The 18616-nt window shown below is 38.0% G+C and overlaps 1 protein-coding gene across 2 annotated transcripts; it reads right to left on the bottom strand.

Moving 5' to 3' along the window:
- Positions 1 to 1419: 1419 nt before the first annotated feature.
- Positions 1420 to 18226, bottom strand: CCDC110 (coiled-coil domain containing 110). 2 transcript variants are annotated; one of them, XM_077144252.1, is made up of 8 exons: positions 18102 to 18226; positions 17659 to 17763; positions 6385 to 6440; positions 6030 to 6095; positions 4700 to 4807; positions 4543 to 4602; positions 1803 to 3915; positions 1420 to 1484 (listed from the first exon to the last, which is right to left on the bottom strand). In XM_077144252.1, exons 1-8 carry the CDS (start codon positions 18181 to 18183, stop codon positions 1435 to 1437), a joined length of 2640 nt encoding a protein of 879 aa, XP_077000367.1. In that variant the 5' UTR covers positions 18184 to 18226; the 3' UTR covers positions 1420 to 1434. The 2 variants fall into 2 exon arrangements, with proteins under 2 accessions (XP_077000367.1, XP_077000369.1); XM_077144254.1 differs by having other exon boundaries at positions 17659 to 17715; positions 18102 to 18207.
- Positions 18227 to 18616: the final 390 nt, after the last annotated feature.

Here is an 18616-nt window from a genome sequence, read left to right as displayed (position 1 = left end):
CAGTCAGAAGCCTTTGGGAGATAACAAATACCATACCTGCTTTGTTTTTAAGGCTTAGGGTTCTAAGCATTAAATACCAACCTTAAAGAGGATTTTCTCTTGTGGTTTGTATATGCATGTGTGTGTGTGTGTGTGTGTGTGTGTGTGTGTGTGTGTTTCCCAAACTATATGTATATAGCTGTATATGTGTATATATTATATATATTCTCCAAATACTCATAAAGCAATATATCATTATAGTTAGGAAGGGACCTAAAATGAAAATGTTCTCTTTTCTAAACACCTTAATGCATAACATTCTTCAAAACATTCCTACCAAGTGAATGTCTAGTCTGTACTTGACCCTCTCTAGGTGATAGCAGCCTGTTCATCCAGCCTTTTCGTTTAACAAACATGAGTGCCGATATGTTCCAGGCCTAGCTCTGGGCACGAGGGTGCAACAGTAAACCAGACAGACACCACATCTTTTTTACATTTGTTGAAGACAGATACTGAATATGTAACATCAGGTAAATAAAATGCTATGAGGAAACGAACACATGGTAAGGAGATAGAGGCTGATGGGGATGTGTTTGTATTTTTTTTTTAAGGAAGCAGAAATCCATAAGGAAATATTACTAAATTGAAGTATACCCCGGGGTATATATTGAAAGATAATATAACATGATCTAGTGGGGTTTATCCCAGGAGTGCAAGGTTGGTATAGTATTTCAAAGTTAATCAATGTAGTTTACTAAATTAACAGATTATAGATTAAAAAAGTATGATTCCCTTATTAAAAGGAAGAAAAAGCATTTGACAAAATTCAACAAAGTTGTTTGCATAGTAAACAGTCTTGGAAGAAAGATCTAGGGTCTCCTGGAGCAAGGGCAGGCATGCCTACTGTTCTGTAAAATCAAGGTAATGTTTCTCTCTGGAACGAGGTCAGGCATGCTATCTGCACATTACAAAAAATTTAGGTTGTCTAAATTCAGGATTCCTCTTGTGTAATGCAACCCACTGCATGACAGGTGTCACTGGATCTCTTCATGTCGTGTATGGGAATTTGAGCTTGGGGAACCTATGCAAGAATGCTGATTCTCTGCCTACTGATATTGCCATGACTAACAACTGTCCTTTATCTCTTACCCAGGCAGGAGTCTCGTGTTTTCTACTAGAACCTGTGACACATTTTGCTTACAAGTAGGGTAATATCCTACACTGTTCTTGATAATATAAAAATATATATCTAATTCTCATTTTTAATGTTTAAGACTAATCTAATCAATTACAAGGTATTTGTAGTCAGATACAAAAGTGAATTTAACTGGAAACCTGGGCTCAATCCCTGGTGCCTGCCCAAGCAAAAAAAAAAAAGCAAAAAGAAAAGAAAAACTAAAATTATTTTAAATAAAAGACTTGGACAAAGGTCTTTGAAAATTTGATTTTAGAAATTTATTTACATATCTTGGATGGAAGCAATTGGTACAGTTTACTTGGAATTCCTGAGGGGAAAAAAAGAGGATTTTTTAAAACCTGGAGTGCTAATTATACTTTAAAATAATAAAAAAATAAATAAACCTACTTCCTGCCAAAGTTTCCTGGTGCCTATACAATGTATGTAAATAACTAATATAATAACATAAATTTTGTCAAAAGAGCAACATTTCCAGATTTCAGCATCTAATAAATTGGATTCCATGCTTACAAAACTGGATTGCATTCATCTTAAAGTTTCCTTCTTTTTACTATACTCTAGCTAGTGTCTAACAGGCTAAAAGAATTGTAAACACATCTCTACTAATACACCACAATATACATACCTTTCAAATCAGGAGCCACAGGCCTGCTCCTAGGATTAGAAGTTTCTTCATAAGTATCATAGTTGTCAAAATGGTATTTCTCCCTTCTTGACATGTAAGCCATTTTTGATGGATCATTATGCTGACTACAGATTTTATCACTTAAATTTAAATATTCTCGTTGAAGATTCCGCATCTCAAACTCCAAGGTATCTCTTTCATTCTCTATACTTCTAACATAATTTTCTAAAAGTACTTTGTCTTCAGTAAGCCTATTAATGTTGTTTTCAAATTTTATATTTTCTTGACTATGTTTCTTTAGTTCATCTTTTAGAATCTGATTATCTGTTTTAATTTCCATTACCATTTTTGATAACATTTCACACTCCTTCCCCATTTCTGTCATGCTATTCTTATAAATACTTGCTTCTGACTTTGCATTTTTTATTTCTTTCAGAAAATTCTCTTCTGCAGTTGATTGGTATGTTCGAATCTTCTCAACTTCTCTCTCTATCATTTGTCTAGTAGCAGTAGATTCTTGTAATGTTGTTTCAAGGTTAAGTTTTTCATTTTTAATTGTTTCTATTATTTGAAGAAGTGTCTCTTGTTCAGTTCTTGCCAATTTTTCCTTCTCTTTTAATTGCATTATCTCCAACTGATTTTCTTTCAGTTCATTTTCAAGTGAGCTTTTCTCTTTTAAAAGCTGGTATGTTTTTTTCTCTAGCATTTCTTTTTCATCTTGTATTAACAAAATATTTGTTTTCATTGATTCCATTTCTATATTCATTCTATTATTTTCAGTATTGACAATGGCCATATCATTTTGAATTTTGTGTTCCTTACTTTTTACTTGGTCTAATGTTTCTATCACTTGCTGCTTCTCCAAAGAAAGTTGACTGTTTCTTTCCTCAAGAGTTTTATTTTGGTTTTGGAGAACATTATATTTACTAATTATTTTTTTCAACTCTTTAAGATATGCTTTTCCATCTTCTTCTGTTTTAATTAACCTGGACTGCATAGCGTTCTTTTCTTCAGCCAAATTCTTAAATTGTTTTTCATATGTTTCAACTTTCTGTATCAGAGATTGTGTGGTAGAGATAAGAATTTTTATTTTGGTCTTAAGGCTTAGATTTTCATTCTCCAGTTCTGTTGCTTTTTTCTGTATCTGCATAGATTCTTTTAGGTAATTTTGTAAGTACTGAATTTTTGTAACACACTGCTCAGTAAGAGAATTGCCTTTGGATGTTTTCTCATTTTCAAATACTGTTGATCCTTGTTTCACCACAAATGGTTGCCTTTCTTTGTCTTTCATTTCATATTTTGTTTGGCCAAGGAATGACAGTGTGTCTCTGGGAACTCTGGAATGGAATTTTAAATCTATAATATTCTTGCCAGTGATAGGAATCTCCTTATTATTTTTCTCATTCTTCTTTACCTTATGTATTTCACCCTTAGATAATTTTTTACATTTCCTACAAATATTCACATGGAATTTTGACACTGTTTCCCTGAGTGGGAGTAATTTATTTACTAATGCCTCTAATTCTGAAATTCTCTTTGATTTTATATCTTCATTTAAGTTACCTTCTATATTTTCTTCCTTAGTAAAATCAGTTTTTTTCTTGTGAATGGGAGAGAGGTCATACTTATCATTGCTTTGAACATGTGTATCAGTTTTTAAAGTTTGAAGTTGATTTGTAAGTGTGAGTTCCCTATCATGTGACTTTTGAAGCTCTTCCTTCATTTGTTTGATAGAATGGCAAATATCATCTAGATTTTCACAAAATCCATACTTGAGAAAAGGCATAATTTTGGATTCCTCCAGAATTACTGTATCAGCTTGAGACATCACATTTTGAGGTGTATTAGGTAGAAAACTATAAAGGTTATTATAATTCTTCAGTGTGTCAGAATTTTCTGAAGGGTTCATAATTATGTTCGAAGCTGAATTTTCTGTTGAAGTTCTCAGATTTAATATGTCCTTGGAATGTATCTGGGTTGGGATATTTATACCTTGAGAGACACTGTTAGCATTATTGCTACTGAATTTTTCTTCCACTGAATGAAGAGTCCTAGAATCTTCAAAATGATGAATTTTCTCCTTAGAAAGGATTTCTTCTTGATTCTCTATAGGCTAATAATAATAAACACTGTAAATATACTATCATTTGTCACGTGATCAACAACTTACTATTCTGTGAAAGATTTATTTATACAACTAAAATAAACACCCATTTGTATAGCAATGAAGTCAAGAAGTATGATTCGTTTTCTCCATGAAAAATTTAACAACAGTTGTTGTGAAAGCCGTAAGTCTGGTCTTCACATTGTGCTTAGAAATTGCACGTATTTCCTTAGGGGCTGGAGTTCATAGGCAACCCCTCAATTTCAGAAATAGAAATTTATCATCCCTCAAGATATGGGGAAGTTAGAAGCAATAGGTCAAATGGGAGTTTAAGAAAAATGCGTATTTGTCTACCTTAGTTTGAATTCCTAGTTTTAGATGGTTCTAGGGCTGCGACTAACCAGGAAATATGAATTCTAATCAGTATGGACACAATGATTCTACTCTGGAGCTGTTCTGGGGAATTCACCCTAGGCCTAGGTCAATTCTAAAAGTAGAAAAAAACTTTTAAGTTGAAAGATAGGTTATAAAAATTGCCTTCTATTTCAATTTACTTAGGAATCTTTGGATTAAATCAAATACCCCTCACAGACTAAGAGAAACAAGAATGTTGCAGAAATTTGGAAGTCAACGCACATCTTTTGGGGTTTTCAGGACAGGAATTTCCTTATTTTCATCTCTGGCAGTCCATTCTTCCTGTGAAAATGGGAGAATGTTAAGGTGAAGATAAACTGATTGTGGTAACATTTTTGAAGTACCTAAATACAGAAATGATTTGTATAGAAAAATATACCAAAGCCTTTCCAATGCGTGTGCTGATTAGATTTTTTTCTGAGCTAAATTGTGGATTTTCTACTTCAATAATGCTTTTGTTCAATATGTCACTGATTTCAGACTGCACCTTCAAAAGATAAATTGAGAACATTAGAATTTGATTTCAGATTAATAAACTTAATGAACATACAGGCATAATGGATATTATGAAAGGTACCTTTTCATTTCCTACATGTAAAAATTCTTTCCTATCATACAGAATATAAAAAGTGATTTTTAATTTATTATAATAGCTATCATTAAAGGAATCTTTAAGAAAATTATGCTTTTACTATGTGATATGATTATAAATCAGAAACACTTAATTTAATAAAAACAATAAAACTTTGTATTAAAGTAATTCTAGATGTTTGATTTTTAGATTGTTGAGGAAATCAGAAACCTCTGATCTCTGTCAATCAAATGGAAACCATTCTGCCACCCTCTAGAGGACTTTCTCTTCCCATTTTTTTGGAGTTGCTTTTAGTAAAAGAATATTGGGAGGACTTTTCTATTGGGTCTTTAGTGGATAAATGTTATGTACTCCCAAAATCCATTCCTTATCCTGCTGTTAGCACTACCCCTTATTTCTTCTGTAGAATGTCCATGTACCTCTGGTGATACCACCTCCATTTCTAGCTCTAGGGGTGGGCATGTGACTAGAGCTAAGTAGTCAGAGCATTGCAACCCTCTGAGCATGATTGTTCAAGCAGTGGATATAACACAATCTGGGCTAATCAAAATCAGGCCTAGATCCTTAGTATAAACTATTAGTAAAATAGTATGAACTATTAAAAGGGAAACCCGTGCTCTCTTCTTTGCCTGTCTTGAGCCTGGAAGGGCAAAACCCTAGAATTTTGAGCAGCCATTTTGCCACCATATGGATTCCAAGGATCCATTACTGTGGAAAGCAGAGCCAATATGGAGAGGGACTTGGATCTGATGGCATGAATTCTGATCATAAGGATTTCACCATTCTTGAAGGATTTTCAGTTATCTGAGCTAATAAATTGCATTTTTTCCTTAAGTCAATTTGAGTCAGATTTTATATCACTTCTATGAAAGCATCCTATTTTTAGTCTATATATAGCAGCACTTTGGGTATGTATTTAAAAAAAAAATAGAGAGTGTTATTTCTCTTTGGCTTATTCCAAAGAGAAGAATATCGTTTCCTCAAAAGAAGCTGGAATATGTTGTAGCTTCTATTACATAACAATCATTATCAATTAATTAACTGGTTGGTTATATCAGCCTGGAAGAGTGGGATGATACCTAAAGTTTGGATATCTCACATGTATAAAGAAACATACCATGCTAACATTCTGCAAAGTCTGCATTCGGAGAGCCTGAAATGACTCCAATTGATGCTGAAGGGCCTATAACAAAATTAAACAAGGCACAAAATTGAATATTTTTAAGTAGATGAACATATACTTGAATTGTTATGATTTTTGAAATATCCCCTTACTGCCTATTTATTACCAGAAATGATCACATGAGAGTTAAATGACTGATATTCTGAGCTTGCTAACACCCAATGGACTTTCATGAACATATCTGTGGTGATCAAGTGGAAGAACCCATATGCATGTAGGAAGTATTTATTCTGAAAAAAAGTCAGCCATTGCACAGGTTTTTAGAGATGAAAAAATGAAATACACTTACTTTCAATGCTGATTGTGGTTGGATTTGATTTTCTGATTCTGATATGCAGCCAGAGTCTTAAAAGCAAAATTGAAAAACTATGTAATTTAATCCTTAAGTTTTATTTTAAAATATCTGTAATAGAAAGCAGTCTCCTAACTTTCCATGGTAGAGAAACAAAGATATAATGAGAGTACTGATATTTCAATGCTAATCACATAATTAGTATAAGAAATAATTCTCATTTGAGTTAAAATATCTGGTTAAGGTTGTAATAGTATTTTTATAATAAACAATTAACTTGTAACACCAATCTTGGAACTCTCAAGCACTCAAATATCCTTATTTGTTTCTGGGATAGGAACTATATTATTTTTTGTGGAACAGTAATAATCCCAATGTTATAGGAGACCCTTGGCAAAGTAACTTATGGGACTCAGTCTCTATGAAATTTCCATATGATATTTCCCCTCCTTTATCATGGGAAACAAACTGGATTAACAGATTATAATTTTTGTCTTGTTCTTAAGCAAAGTACTAAAAGGTCTACTTGTGCCCTCCTAGAAAGTAGATTATAGATCTGCCAACAGAGGAGAAACTATGTAATATTTGCAAATGTCCTGACATAATCTTTTTTGTCCAAATGTTAGGCTACTTATTTGCTTTGGGGATATTCTATTAAAGAATTAAAAATTGTCAGTGTCCTGAATGAATTGAGAGTTAGGATTGGATATTATTCCAGGCTGATTTATGTATGCCCTAAGAGAAGGTTTTAAAGGAGGTCAGCAAGCCCTCCCCTTTGGAATGGTGGTCTTTCCGACGGTGCAGAAGCTGTCACAAAGGGCAGGCTCCCTCTCTGCCGGCACTGAGAGAGCAACACTGGTTCAGGGCCCTGAGCCTTTTGGTCCACTGAAGCATCCCACCTTTAGTCCCAGGATAGAGAGGGACAGTGAATCTATCTGGATATTGCTTTTTATTGGGAATGAAATGACAGCTCTACTCTTAGTATTCTGAAATGTTCATCTCATAGAGAGAAAATGGAATGGAGATAAGGTCTAGATCAGTGCAGGAAGGCATTTCGAAGATTTTCAGACCCTAAATAACCTGTTCTAATGAACTCAAAGAGACCAAAGTGAAATAAAAAAAGAGGGAGTGCAAGGGTAGTTCAGTGGTAGAATCTTGCTTGCCATGCAGGAGACCTGGGTTGGATTCTCAGTCCATGCACTTCCCCCCAAACAAACAAACAAACAAAATTCAACAGTGGTGGTGCAATAACAGCATACTCACATGGAAAAATAATGAAATGTGACCCTGCCATACAGCATACAGAAGAAAAAGAGAATATATCATCTAGACTCCCACCAGCCGGAACTAACCATTGTTAATTTTAGGTGCCTGTTCTTCAGTCCACTCTGTATGCATAGATGTGGGAAAACAGAAATGACTTTCAAATAGTGGGATTGTATCATGCATCCTACTTTTAAAGGAATAGTATTGAATTTATATTTACTGGAGAAGAAAGAAAAAATTAACAGAATAAAAAAATTTAATGTAGTCAAAGTTATTATTAAAATTTGGTTGAAAATGTATTAGGAAAAAGACTAAGAGGTTAGAATCTTTATAGCTTTTAATGCCACACATTTCTGTTCTATTAGTGTTAATTTACTTCCTGCCAAGAAAGATGATAAAATTTGCATTTATACTTTCTTCCACAGCTACTTCCCACTCCTCCTGATATTTGCAAGTTATATTATTTTCTCACCATGAGATTGGATTTTTACCTTCTGTTCTGTAATCATAATTCTCACCAACTCTATATGTATTTAAGTACAATGGTAAGATTTTATTCTTGTAAATGTTTTCAGCCTTCAATTTTATTCTTAATGGCATTTTAAGTAAAATAAGGGATTTATATAGGTTTCTACATGTTTTTTTCCCCCTTCCTCCATTTCTTCCTTCTTTGTTTGCTCACAGTGTGACAACCGTTCACAGTTCCATCTCTTGCCTACACTTGCTGCAACAGCCTTTCGTTTCTGTATGGATTTTCTTTGTCTCATTAGGAGAGTTTGCAATTTCAAGGCTAAATACAGGATTCCTTTTGCTAGAACTAAGTAAGAAATCTAAAAAATTAATAAAGAGATAGAACAAGCATTTTAAGTAAAATAAGGGATTTATATATGGTTTCTACATGTTTTCTTCCCCCTTCCTCCATTTCTTCCTTCTTTGTTTGCTCACAGTGTGACAACATAGCTAGCACACTGCTACCTTCCCCATGGCTCATGTTTGACCGGAGCAGCTCTGCTATTTCTATTTCTATTTTCTGTGATATAGCCTAGAAGACTTCTGTGCACATCATTCCCTGAGGCTCACTGGTTTATCCTTCTGAAACACAGTTTCAGGGTTGGTGTCTTGTCCTAGCCACTCTTTTCGAGCCTAAAAATTAGGCTCAGAGGTCTGGAAGAGGAAGCCGGAGCTGTGGGACAGCTTTGTTGGAAAGCATGATGTCCGTTGCTGTTGTACTGTTGTTCCTGAGACTTTCATTAGAAATATAGTAAGGAGTGTGTTCTCCTATTATACAGAAATACTCTTGATTTCAATAGTTCCTTCAGCTCAGTGTGGCCCCCTGGGACTAGGATTGCCACATACTATTGTGTAGGTTGTTCACTGCACAAGGGCTCCTAACAAGAGCATAAACCGAGGCTGAAATCCAGCTGATGCCCCACTCAGCTAACCGGCACCCTGTGTGGGTTTGCATCCCTTTTATAATCCACACAAAGACATTTCATGGGCCAGTAGCAGCCTACGCAGAACCTCTCTCCTTGGAGCAAAGTAAACCCCTGTGGATCAGTCTCCAGGTTTACCAGTCTATACTCACCCAAACCTCAATCAATAGAAAGAAAGATATTTTCTTTGTCTTTATTAATATTTGGAAGGAGGACATTAATGAATGGTTTTAATTGTTGACTTGCTTTATTGTTTCTGAAAGTCACAGGCAGATGCCTGAATGAGGATGTCATTTACCGAAATGGAAAAGAATGAGGTGGGAACATATTTTAGGAGGAAAAAAATTTAAAGTAAACTGTTTTAGATATGTTAAAGTTAAGTTGTCTATGAGACAACAAGATAGAGATGTCAGGGAGGCAGCTGGATATGTCAAATCGACCGGTCTGACTCGGGGGAGCAGTTAGGACCATTGCAGTGGGCTACACGGAGGTCCCTGCTGACCCATACAGGGCAGTTTCCACTGAACTGAGAGACTCAGAAGCTTTAGAGGTGTACGGCTTATGAAGTTTTGGGGAGCAATGAGTATAGACAACTCTCCAGTTTTACTGTGGAAGGGAATAGAGAAGAAGGTGGATATTGGAAGAGATGCCAGGGTCAAAAGGGAGAATTTAATACTTGTCTGTCTGCTGTTGGAATCATACAGTAGAAAGAGAAGGAATGAATATTTCTGGAGAAAGAAGGAGGCTAATTGTAGAAGCTGAGTACTGGAAAAGTCCAGAAGAGATGAGATCTAAAGGAACTGAACTTTGATTGAACAGGGACAATTCTTCCATTGAAATGAGGAAGACAAAGAACGTGGAAACCCAGGCAGCTGAGTTAGAAAAGCTGAAGGTTGAGGGTGAGGAAGTTTTGGTTTGATTGCTTCTATTTTTTTTTTTTTTGTATAATGTGAGATTAGGTTATGGTTGAGAGGTGGTGAAGAGGGCGTTGGAGATTTGAGGAGACAAGAGGAGTAACTCTTAGAGAGGGTTTGAAAAATAATTTACTGGGGAAATAAGTTAGTTTTCTAAATAGCATTGAATGCTCATTTTAGATCCGTGGTATGACTCAGAGTGAATATTTCTCTCCAGCGATGTTCAGATGTTTCAGCACAGGCATAGAGTAGGCAGAGAGTTGGGTTTATCTATTTTTAAAAGCTACTAAAATAACTTTTTTTTTTTTATGAGTTTCAGAGACTTTGGCTGTACTTATTCCCAAAGGAAAAGGTCATTTTAAAATTTAGCAATATTTAAAGAACCACATTGAATGATGTGGTTCTAGAATAGGAAGGGGAATTATCAGTCACTAAAGAATCATAAGAGGGAGAACACAGTGTGCTTCACCATTTATTAAGTCCCTGATAAATGTATAATATTAGAAGGGGTATAGGCTAAGTGGAAGATATGGTACCAACTCTCAAGAAGCTTTCTGGGATATATGAAATTTTATTCATTATATTCAGTTAACATTCTCTGTCAAAAATGAAAAAGAAGATAATTATGAGTAGGAGGACTTGAGGTAAGTAAGGTAAAGATATGGGAAGTTTATTCTGAAGCCTGCAGAAAATTATTTCATATTCAGTGCATACAGAATGTATTGAGTGCTGTAGCTAATAGGCTTGAAAGAACAAATGAGTTTTAAAACTGCAACATGGTAATCACTCTTTCCAGCATGTTAGGCATGCTGCAGTCAACAACATGCAAATCTCAGTAACCAAATACCAGATTTTACTATGACTATTCAAGTCCTTCCTAGAGTTAAGTGCTTTGCAAGGCCTTGTGAGGTGTGGTGGCACTTGCATGAGGCATAGTCATGGTAATTAGTGAAGCAGGGAAGAATAGGACACTGCAGGTCCCTCATTTCTTATCCAGCTCTGAAAGAGTTAATGGGCAACTGCAGGTCCCTGGATTCCTATCCAGCTCTAAGAAGAATTAATGGACAACTGCAGTCCCTTGCTTCTTATCTAGCTCCAAGGAAATTAATACAAACTGAAAATTTCATGGAACAAAAATTCCCCTAAAGCCTCAAAACCTCCCCAAACCATAAAAACTTGTAAAATCATGGGCCCAAAGCAAATTCTTAGTTAATAACAGAAAGCCTAGGGTTGTAAAGATTAAGCATCTGCACAAAGATAAATTTTGGATACATGATGGGCTGGCCACAAGCACTAATAGTTCTCTCTTCCTGAAACAATGCTAGTCCAGTAAGCACTTGGTTAATACAAACCATGTAAGCCCCTGCTGGTCAAAGGTCACTATGGGAATCCGCACAAAGAAGACATCTGGTATTCAAAGGTTACTATGGAAACCTGCCACCAACAAAACTTCCTATAAAGCAAGTTAATCCGCTCCTACTCAGTGCATGTTTCTCCCTTGAACGCATCTGCTTTATCTCTTTACCATGTATGCTTTTCTCTCTTTCTTTAATAAACTTTAACACTTATTCCTAATGGCCCTCACATCTCTAACTTCTTTCAGTGTCAAGACTAACGAACCTGGAACAGGGCTCAGCTGGCACCATTGCCAGCAGGGCCCAGTTACATCATAAGTGTGAACGATGGAGCTGGGCTGCCTGGGTTTGCATTCTGGCTCTGCCACCCACTGGGTGGGAAGGGTAACTCTAGGCAAGTGCTGCACTGCCTTGTGGAGTTTGTAGGTAAAATACTTAGCATAGTGCCTGGTATGTAATAAATGCTCAAGAAAGATTAATCATTATTGAAGAGGCAAGGATGTTATCAGTACAACAATGATTCAATGCATGTCAGATTTCCAGCTGAGATGGAGGAGAGGGAAAACTACTCAGAACTCTCCAGTACTTCCTTTTTTTGCTCAGAGCAAAAACCAAAATCCTTACATGGAGTTTCTTTTAATCCAGATTCAACACTGTACTGCCTAAACTTTTGATTATATTATCTCTGCCGAGATGTGACACACCCAATTGTGGGTGTGACCTTTTGATTAGATGGAGATGTGACTCCACCCATAAAGTAAGGGTCTTGATTAGTTCACTGGAGTTCTTTAAAATAGGAACATTTTGGAGAGAGCTCAGAGCTGACAGGTAGAACCGATGTAGATGTTTGGCAATCAAGACAGAAATAGTCTGGTTGCTAAGAAAAACTCACAGAAATAGCCAGAACCTAAGGAGAAGAAATCTCTGGCCCCTGCAGATGCTTGGCTAAAAGATGAAACCCAGAGTTTTGTCCCAGAGCAGTTAAATGAAGGCCAACAGATGCTTAGAGAGGGAGCCACTGGCATGAAAAGCTGGAAGCAACAGCACTGGTAACAAGGACCCCATGCCTTCCCAGCTGACAGAGGTGTTCCAGACGGCATCAACCTTTCTTTAGTGAAGGTAACCTCTTGTTGGTGTCTTAACTTGGACATTATTCCAGCTTTAGAACTGTAAACTTGTAACTTTTTAAATTCCCCTTTTTAAAAACTGCTCCATTTCTGGTATATTGCATTCCAGCAGCTTAATAAACTAATACGACCCCCTTCCCATTTTGCTCTCTGAACCCATCGCCTACTACTCTGTCTCTTACTCATTCTTCTCCGTTCACAATAGCTGTTCCTCAAACATACCAGGCATGCTCCCACCTCAGGGCCTCTGTGGAAAGCAGAGATCTGCATTTATTACTCCTTTACTCTTTCTGGTCTTTGCTCAGTTGTCACCTGTTAAGTGAAGTCTTCTCCTACCAGCCTATTTAAAATTGCACACTCCCACCCCACTCTGATAGTCTATATACTCCTCCTGTCCTTACTTTCCTCTACAGCATTTATTCCCATCTGTGGCAGATTGAGTTATTTACCCCAGAAGAAAACATGTCTTTCATCTTAATCCAAATTTCTGTGGGTGTGAACCCATTGTAAAGAGTATCACTTATATTTAGATAAGGTGTGGCGGACCCAGACAGCAGAGAATCCAGAAAAGAGAGGACATCACTATATGATGTTAGGAAGAGATAGTAAGCCAAGGAAGCTGACAAGCCAGCACTAGAAAGCTGCAGACCTTAGGGAGAAGCAACCTGTGCTGGTTTGAAAGGATTTATGTACCCTAGAAAAGCCATGTTTTAATCCTAATCAATCTTGTGGGACCAACGGTCTCTTGTAATCCCTATTCAGTACGTTAGGTTGGAAACCTGATTAAGTTATCTCCTAGGAGATGTGACTTAATGAATTGTGGGTGTTAAACTTGATTAGATGGAGAAGTGTCTTCACCCATTCTACACGAGTTTTGATTAGTTTACTGAGATCCTATAAAAGAGGAGACATTTTTTGGAGAGAACAACAAGAGAGAAAGCCAGAGCAGAGAACACCGCAGAACCATGAAGCAGAGTCCACCAGCCAGTAACTTCTGGAAATGAAGAAGGAAAGTGCCTCTAGGAGAACTGGAGAGGAAGCTAGCAGATGATGCCATATTCACCATGTGCCTTTCCACTTGAGAAAGAAACCCTGTTCATCAGCCTCCTTGAACAAGGTGTCTTTCCCTGGCTGCCTTAGATTGGACATTTCTATAGACTTGCTTTAACTGGGACATTTCCATGGCCTAAAAACTGCTAACTTGCAACTTATTAAATTCCCCTTTTTAAAAGCCATTCCGTTTCTGGATTATTGCATTCCAACAGCTAGCAAACTAGAACACAAGCCTTCCAGTCTTGGAAACCAGGAGACAATATATTTCCGTTATTTAACCCAACCCATTGTGTGGTATTTGTGTTGGCCACTGACAAATCAAGACACCATTCTACACACAATATCCTTTGTTTGTTTTCCTCACACGAAGGTAAACTGAAAGAGGGCACTGTTGGGTCTCCAGCACTCAGAATAGTATTTGATACATGGCAGAAGCTCAAAAATATTTGTTAGATCAATGAATGATTGGATGAAGGCTTGGATAGAACAGAAGTGCTAGGAACAGTGCACTGGGAATCCTGAAATTCAAGAGTATCTCTCACATAACCCATTCCAATAAGTGAAGGGTTAATTAGATTAGCTACTTGTTCTAAAAGCGAAGAGACCCAAGAAATACTATACACCTTTTTGAAACTTGGCATTGTTTACGTAAATTAGGTTAATATTTTGCTGTTTTAGTACTCAAGGGATGGGTCACTTGGTGAAAATTATGTGCAGGCAAGAGAACAGAAATAGGAACAGAGTCATACCTCCTAATTTTGCGTTTAGTTGTAGCCAGAAAATCACTGCCAGCCTTGACTGTGCCTGAGATAAGATAGCTATCGTTTATTGAGTACCTGTCCAGGCCAGACCTCACACTTCTAATCATTATGCTACAGCAAGAAAGACTATATTCCTTTTCTTTTTTAACTTTTTATTTTGAAATACTTTCAAACTTATAGGACAGTTGCAAAAACACAAACCCCATACAGAGAACTCCAAGATAGCCTTACCTGCCTAAATACCCAGATCTATAAATTTTAACATTTTGCCATGTTTGCCATTCATTTTACCTACCTGTCTACCTGCCTATCTATCAATCCATTTTCTGAATACTTGAATGTAGGTTGTATACATGATGCTCCACGAACATTTAATACATGTTACATTTCCTAAGAACAAGGACATGCACCCATGTAACCACCTCAGATGCAGTGATCAAGTTCAAGAAATATAGCATTCATATGAAGTTTAGTCTATATTTCAATTTTCCCAAATGTCCCAATCTCAATAATGTCCCTTTGAGCCTTTTCTCCTCCCTGGCTAGACTCCATTCAGGATCAAGTATTGTATTTAATTGTTATTGTCTCTTTTGTTGTTCTTTTTTTTTTTTTTGGTAAATCTTGGACACATATTATCATAAATTTTCCCATCTCAACCACTCCCAAGCATAATAACATTCAGTCGTATTAATCAGAGTCACAATATTGCAGTACCCTCACCACCTTCCATTACTAAAACTTTCCCATCTCTCCAAACAGTAACACTATACCCATTATGGAATAACTTCCCATTTTGCCTGACCTGTGCCTCTGGCAACTTGTAGTCTTAATTTCTGTCTCCCTGAGCATGCATATACTCCGATATTTTCTTTGTAGTCCCATGGGGCTTTAATATAACATTCTAAATCTGTAATACTCTTATTTGCTTTGATACCAATTTAGTTTCAATAGTATACATAAATTATGTTCCCATATCCCTCTATTCCCATCTATACGTAGTTCTTGTCACAAATTACACTTTTCATACATTAAGAATCCAAACTCACTGACTTCTCATTACATTTTATGCACTTGCCTTTTTTATGCTGTAGGAAGTAAAAAGAAGAGTTACAAAGCAAACATACAATAGTACTTGCATGTATATTCACCCATATCTTTGCCTTCACTGGGGACTTTTATTTCTTCATGTAGTTTTGTTCTATTGTCTACTGTCCTTTCCTTTCAACCTGAAGAACTCTCTTTAATAATCATATAGGGCCAGCCTATGGGTGACCACAAATTGCCTCAACTTCTGTTTTTTTGGGAATGTCTTAATCTCTCCATCATTTTTTTTTGTTTCATCAATTTTTTAAACTTTTTAAAAATTGTATAATACAACATATACAAAGCAAAGAAAGAAAAAAGCAATAGTTTTCAAAACACTCTTCAACAAGTATTTACAGGACAAATCTCAGTTTGTCATGGGCTACCATATAATCCTCTCAGATTTTTCCTTCTAGCTGCTCCAGAATATAGAAGGCTAGAAAGAATAAATACATATTTTTTCATCACAATCAACTTTTTTCTTTTTTTGAGAAAAATAACATATATACAAAAAAGCAATACATTTCAAAACATAGCACCACAATTAGATGTAGAACAGATTTCAGGGTTTGGTATGGGTTACAATTCCCCAATTTTAGGTTTTTACTTCTAGCCGCTCTAAGATACTGGAGACGAAAAGAAATACAATTTAATGATTCAGCAATCATCTTTGTTAAATCTTAACTTCTCTGTATAACTCCACCATCACCTTTAATCTTTCTATCCCACTCTTTAGGGGTATTTGGGCTATGGCCATTCTAACTTTTTCATGTTGGAAGGGGCTGTCAGTAATATGGGGTAGGGAGATGAAACGAGCTGATGTTTTGGAGAGCCTGGGCCCTCTAGGTTTCAGGACTTATCTGGTCCAGGGACCCATCCAGAGGTTGTGGGTTTCTGGAAAGTTACCCTAGTGCATGGAACTTTTGTAGAATCTTCTGTATTGCCCTAGGTATTCTTTAGGATTGGCTGGAATGGTTTTGGTTGGGGTTTGGCAAGTTATGATAGATAACAATGTCTAACTGAAGCTTGTGCAAGAGTGACCTCCAGAGTAATCTCTCGACTTTGTTTCATCAATTTTTTAGGTCATAAAATATGTGTACAAAAAAGCAACACATTTCCAAGCATATTTTAAAAAGTAGTTATAGAACAGATTTTAAAGGTTGGTGTGCGTTATACTCCCACCATTTTTTGTTTTTCCTTCTAGCTGCTCCAAGACACTGGAGACCAACAGAAATACCAATACAATGATTCAGCAGTCCTACTCATTTGTTAAATCCTATCTTCTCTGTTATACTCCTCTTCTCTTTAACATAAATACATAAAAGCAATAAATTTCAAAGCACATTACAACCATTAGTTGTTGAACAGATTTCAGAGTTTGGTATGGGTTACAATTACACAATTTAAGGTTTTATTTCCAGCTTCTCTTAGGTACTGGAGGCTAAAAGAAATATCAGTATAACGATTCAGCACTCATACTCATTTGTTAAGCCTGACCGTCTCTATGTATCTCCACCATCACTCTCCCTCATTTTTGAAGAACAGTTTTTGCTAAATATAGAATTCTTAGTTAGTGATCTTCCTTTCAGCACTTTTTTTTTTTTGCCTATATGGTTTCTGAGGAGAAACCAGCATTTAATCTAATTGAGGCTCCGTTGTACTCACAGGATGCTTCTCTCGGGTGTCTTTAAGAGCTCTCTTTATCTCTGGCATTCGGGGACTTGAATATAAAATATGCCGTGGCAGCAGTGTCTTTGAGTTTATTCTGTTTGGGGTAGGTTGAGCCTCTTGTGTGTGTATTCATGTCTTTCATTACATTTCCAAAGTTTTCAGCCATCATTTCTTTAAATACTCTCTGCCTCTTTATCTCTTTCTTCTTCTACGACTCCCACAGTGCATGGAGTGGTACACTTCATGGTGTCCCACAGATTCCTTGGGCTTGTTCGCATTTCTTCATTCTTCTTTCTGCGCCTCAAGTTGAATGATTTCAAAGGTCTTATCTTCAAATTCACTTGTTATCATTCCAGCTTCATTCTGTGGTTGAACTCCTCTAGTGAACACTGCCTCTATCACTTGCTAGCCGGCTGACCTCAGGGAGTCAGTCAACTTCCCTGTGCCTCAGTTTCCTCACTTGTAAAAGGGGATAATGGTAGAACCTACTCAATAGGTTTGTGCAGATTAAATGAGTTGATACATTTAAGTGTTTAGAACAACGTCTGGCACAAGGAATGCGTGTAGTGTTAAGTATACCATTTGGGCCTTGGCCTCTGAGATTTTACCTGTTTCACTGCCACCACTTTCCTTCACTCCCTCGGAGGAATTTAGGATCTTGGACGCTGAAAGGAGAATGGAGTCAACTTCATCGCCTTCCTCAAGATGCTTTTCTGTAGCAGAAAATACAATACTTTGGATTTTGCTGGGAGTAGGGGGCGAGGAACCCACTGGGGGGTGGGAGGCCGGGCGCGGAGAGACGGGAAAGTGGGCGCCCCAGGGGGCCACGGGAGGGCGCCCTGAGGCCGCGCAGCTACAGCGGGACGGCGGATCCCGGCTGGAAGCAGAGCCGGTGCGAGGGGATGGAAGGAAGGGATGGAAGGAAGGGCTGTGCGGCTGGTCAAGAAGATGCGCTCTCCAGACCCGCCCTGGGCAATCCCGGGGGCTCGGGGCTGACGGGCCCCCTCCCACGGCTCCCCCTCAGGGGACAGCCCCCCCGCCCGGTGCTCACCGGGGCTCATTTCTGCTGCGGGAGAGCTCTCCCCAACCGCCTCCCCCCAGCGCCCTCCGCTAGCTCGCGTCCCCTGGGGCATCCCGTTGCCTGGCAACGGCGAGGCGGGGACACGGCGCCCCACCCCCACCCCTTCGCGAGCGGAAGTGGGGTGGGCGCGGGGGAGGGCGTGGGAGGTGGAGGAGGGTGCGCTGGGCGGTCGTGGGTGCTGGGTCCGGCCTCTGCTCCCCGCAGAGCTGCGCCTGGGACCGCCGCGGGGAGGGAAGGGCCCAGGGCTCGGGCTCTGCTGCGACCCCCCAGACCAGGGAGAGCCCAGCTGGGCGCTTTCTGCCGCATCTTCCCGTTTGCAGGTGAGCCAGTAACTAGGAATTTCCCACCCCCGGTTTCCTGGCTCATCCTTTTATTGTTTGGTGTGTTATTCCTCTCATTTCAACCCACCCATCACAATAGTCTCAGCGTTTGGAGAGTTGAACCGCCCAAGGCCAATGTTGTGACTAGTATGCTTTTTAAAAGGA

This window comes from Tamandua tetradactyla, chromosome 26 (assembly GCF_023851605.1).
Source record: "Tamandua tetradactyla isolate mTamTet1 chromosome 26, mTamTet1.pri, whole genome shotgun sequence".
NCBI classification, from domain to species: domain Eukaryota; kingdom Metazoa; phylum Chordata; class Mammalia; order Pilosa; family Myrmecophagidae; genus Tamandua; species Tamandua tetradactyla.
Note: the sequence above shows the minus strand (reverse complement) of the source record. Positions and strands in the feature narration are given on the sequence as shown.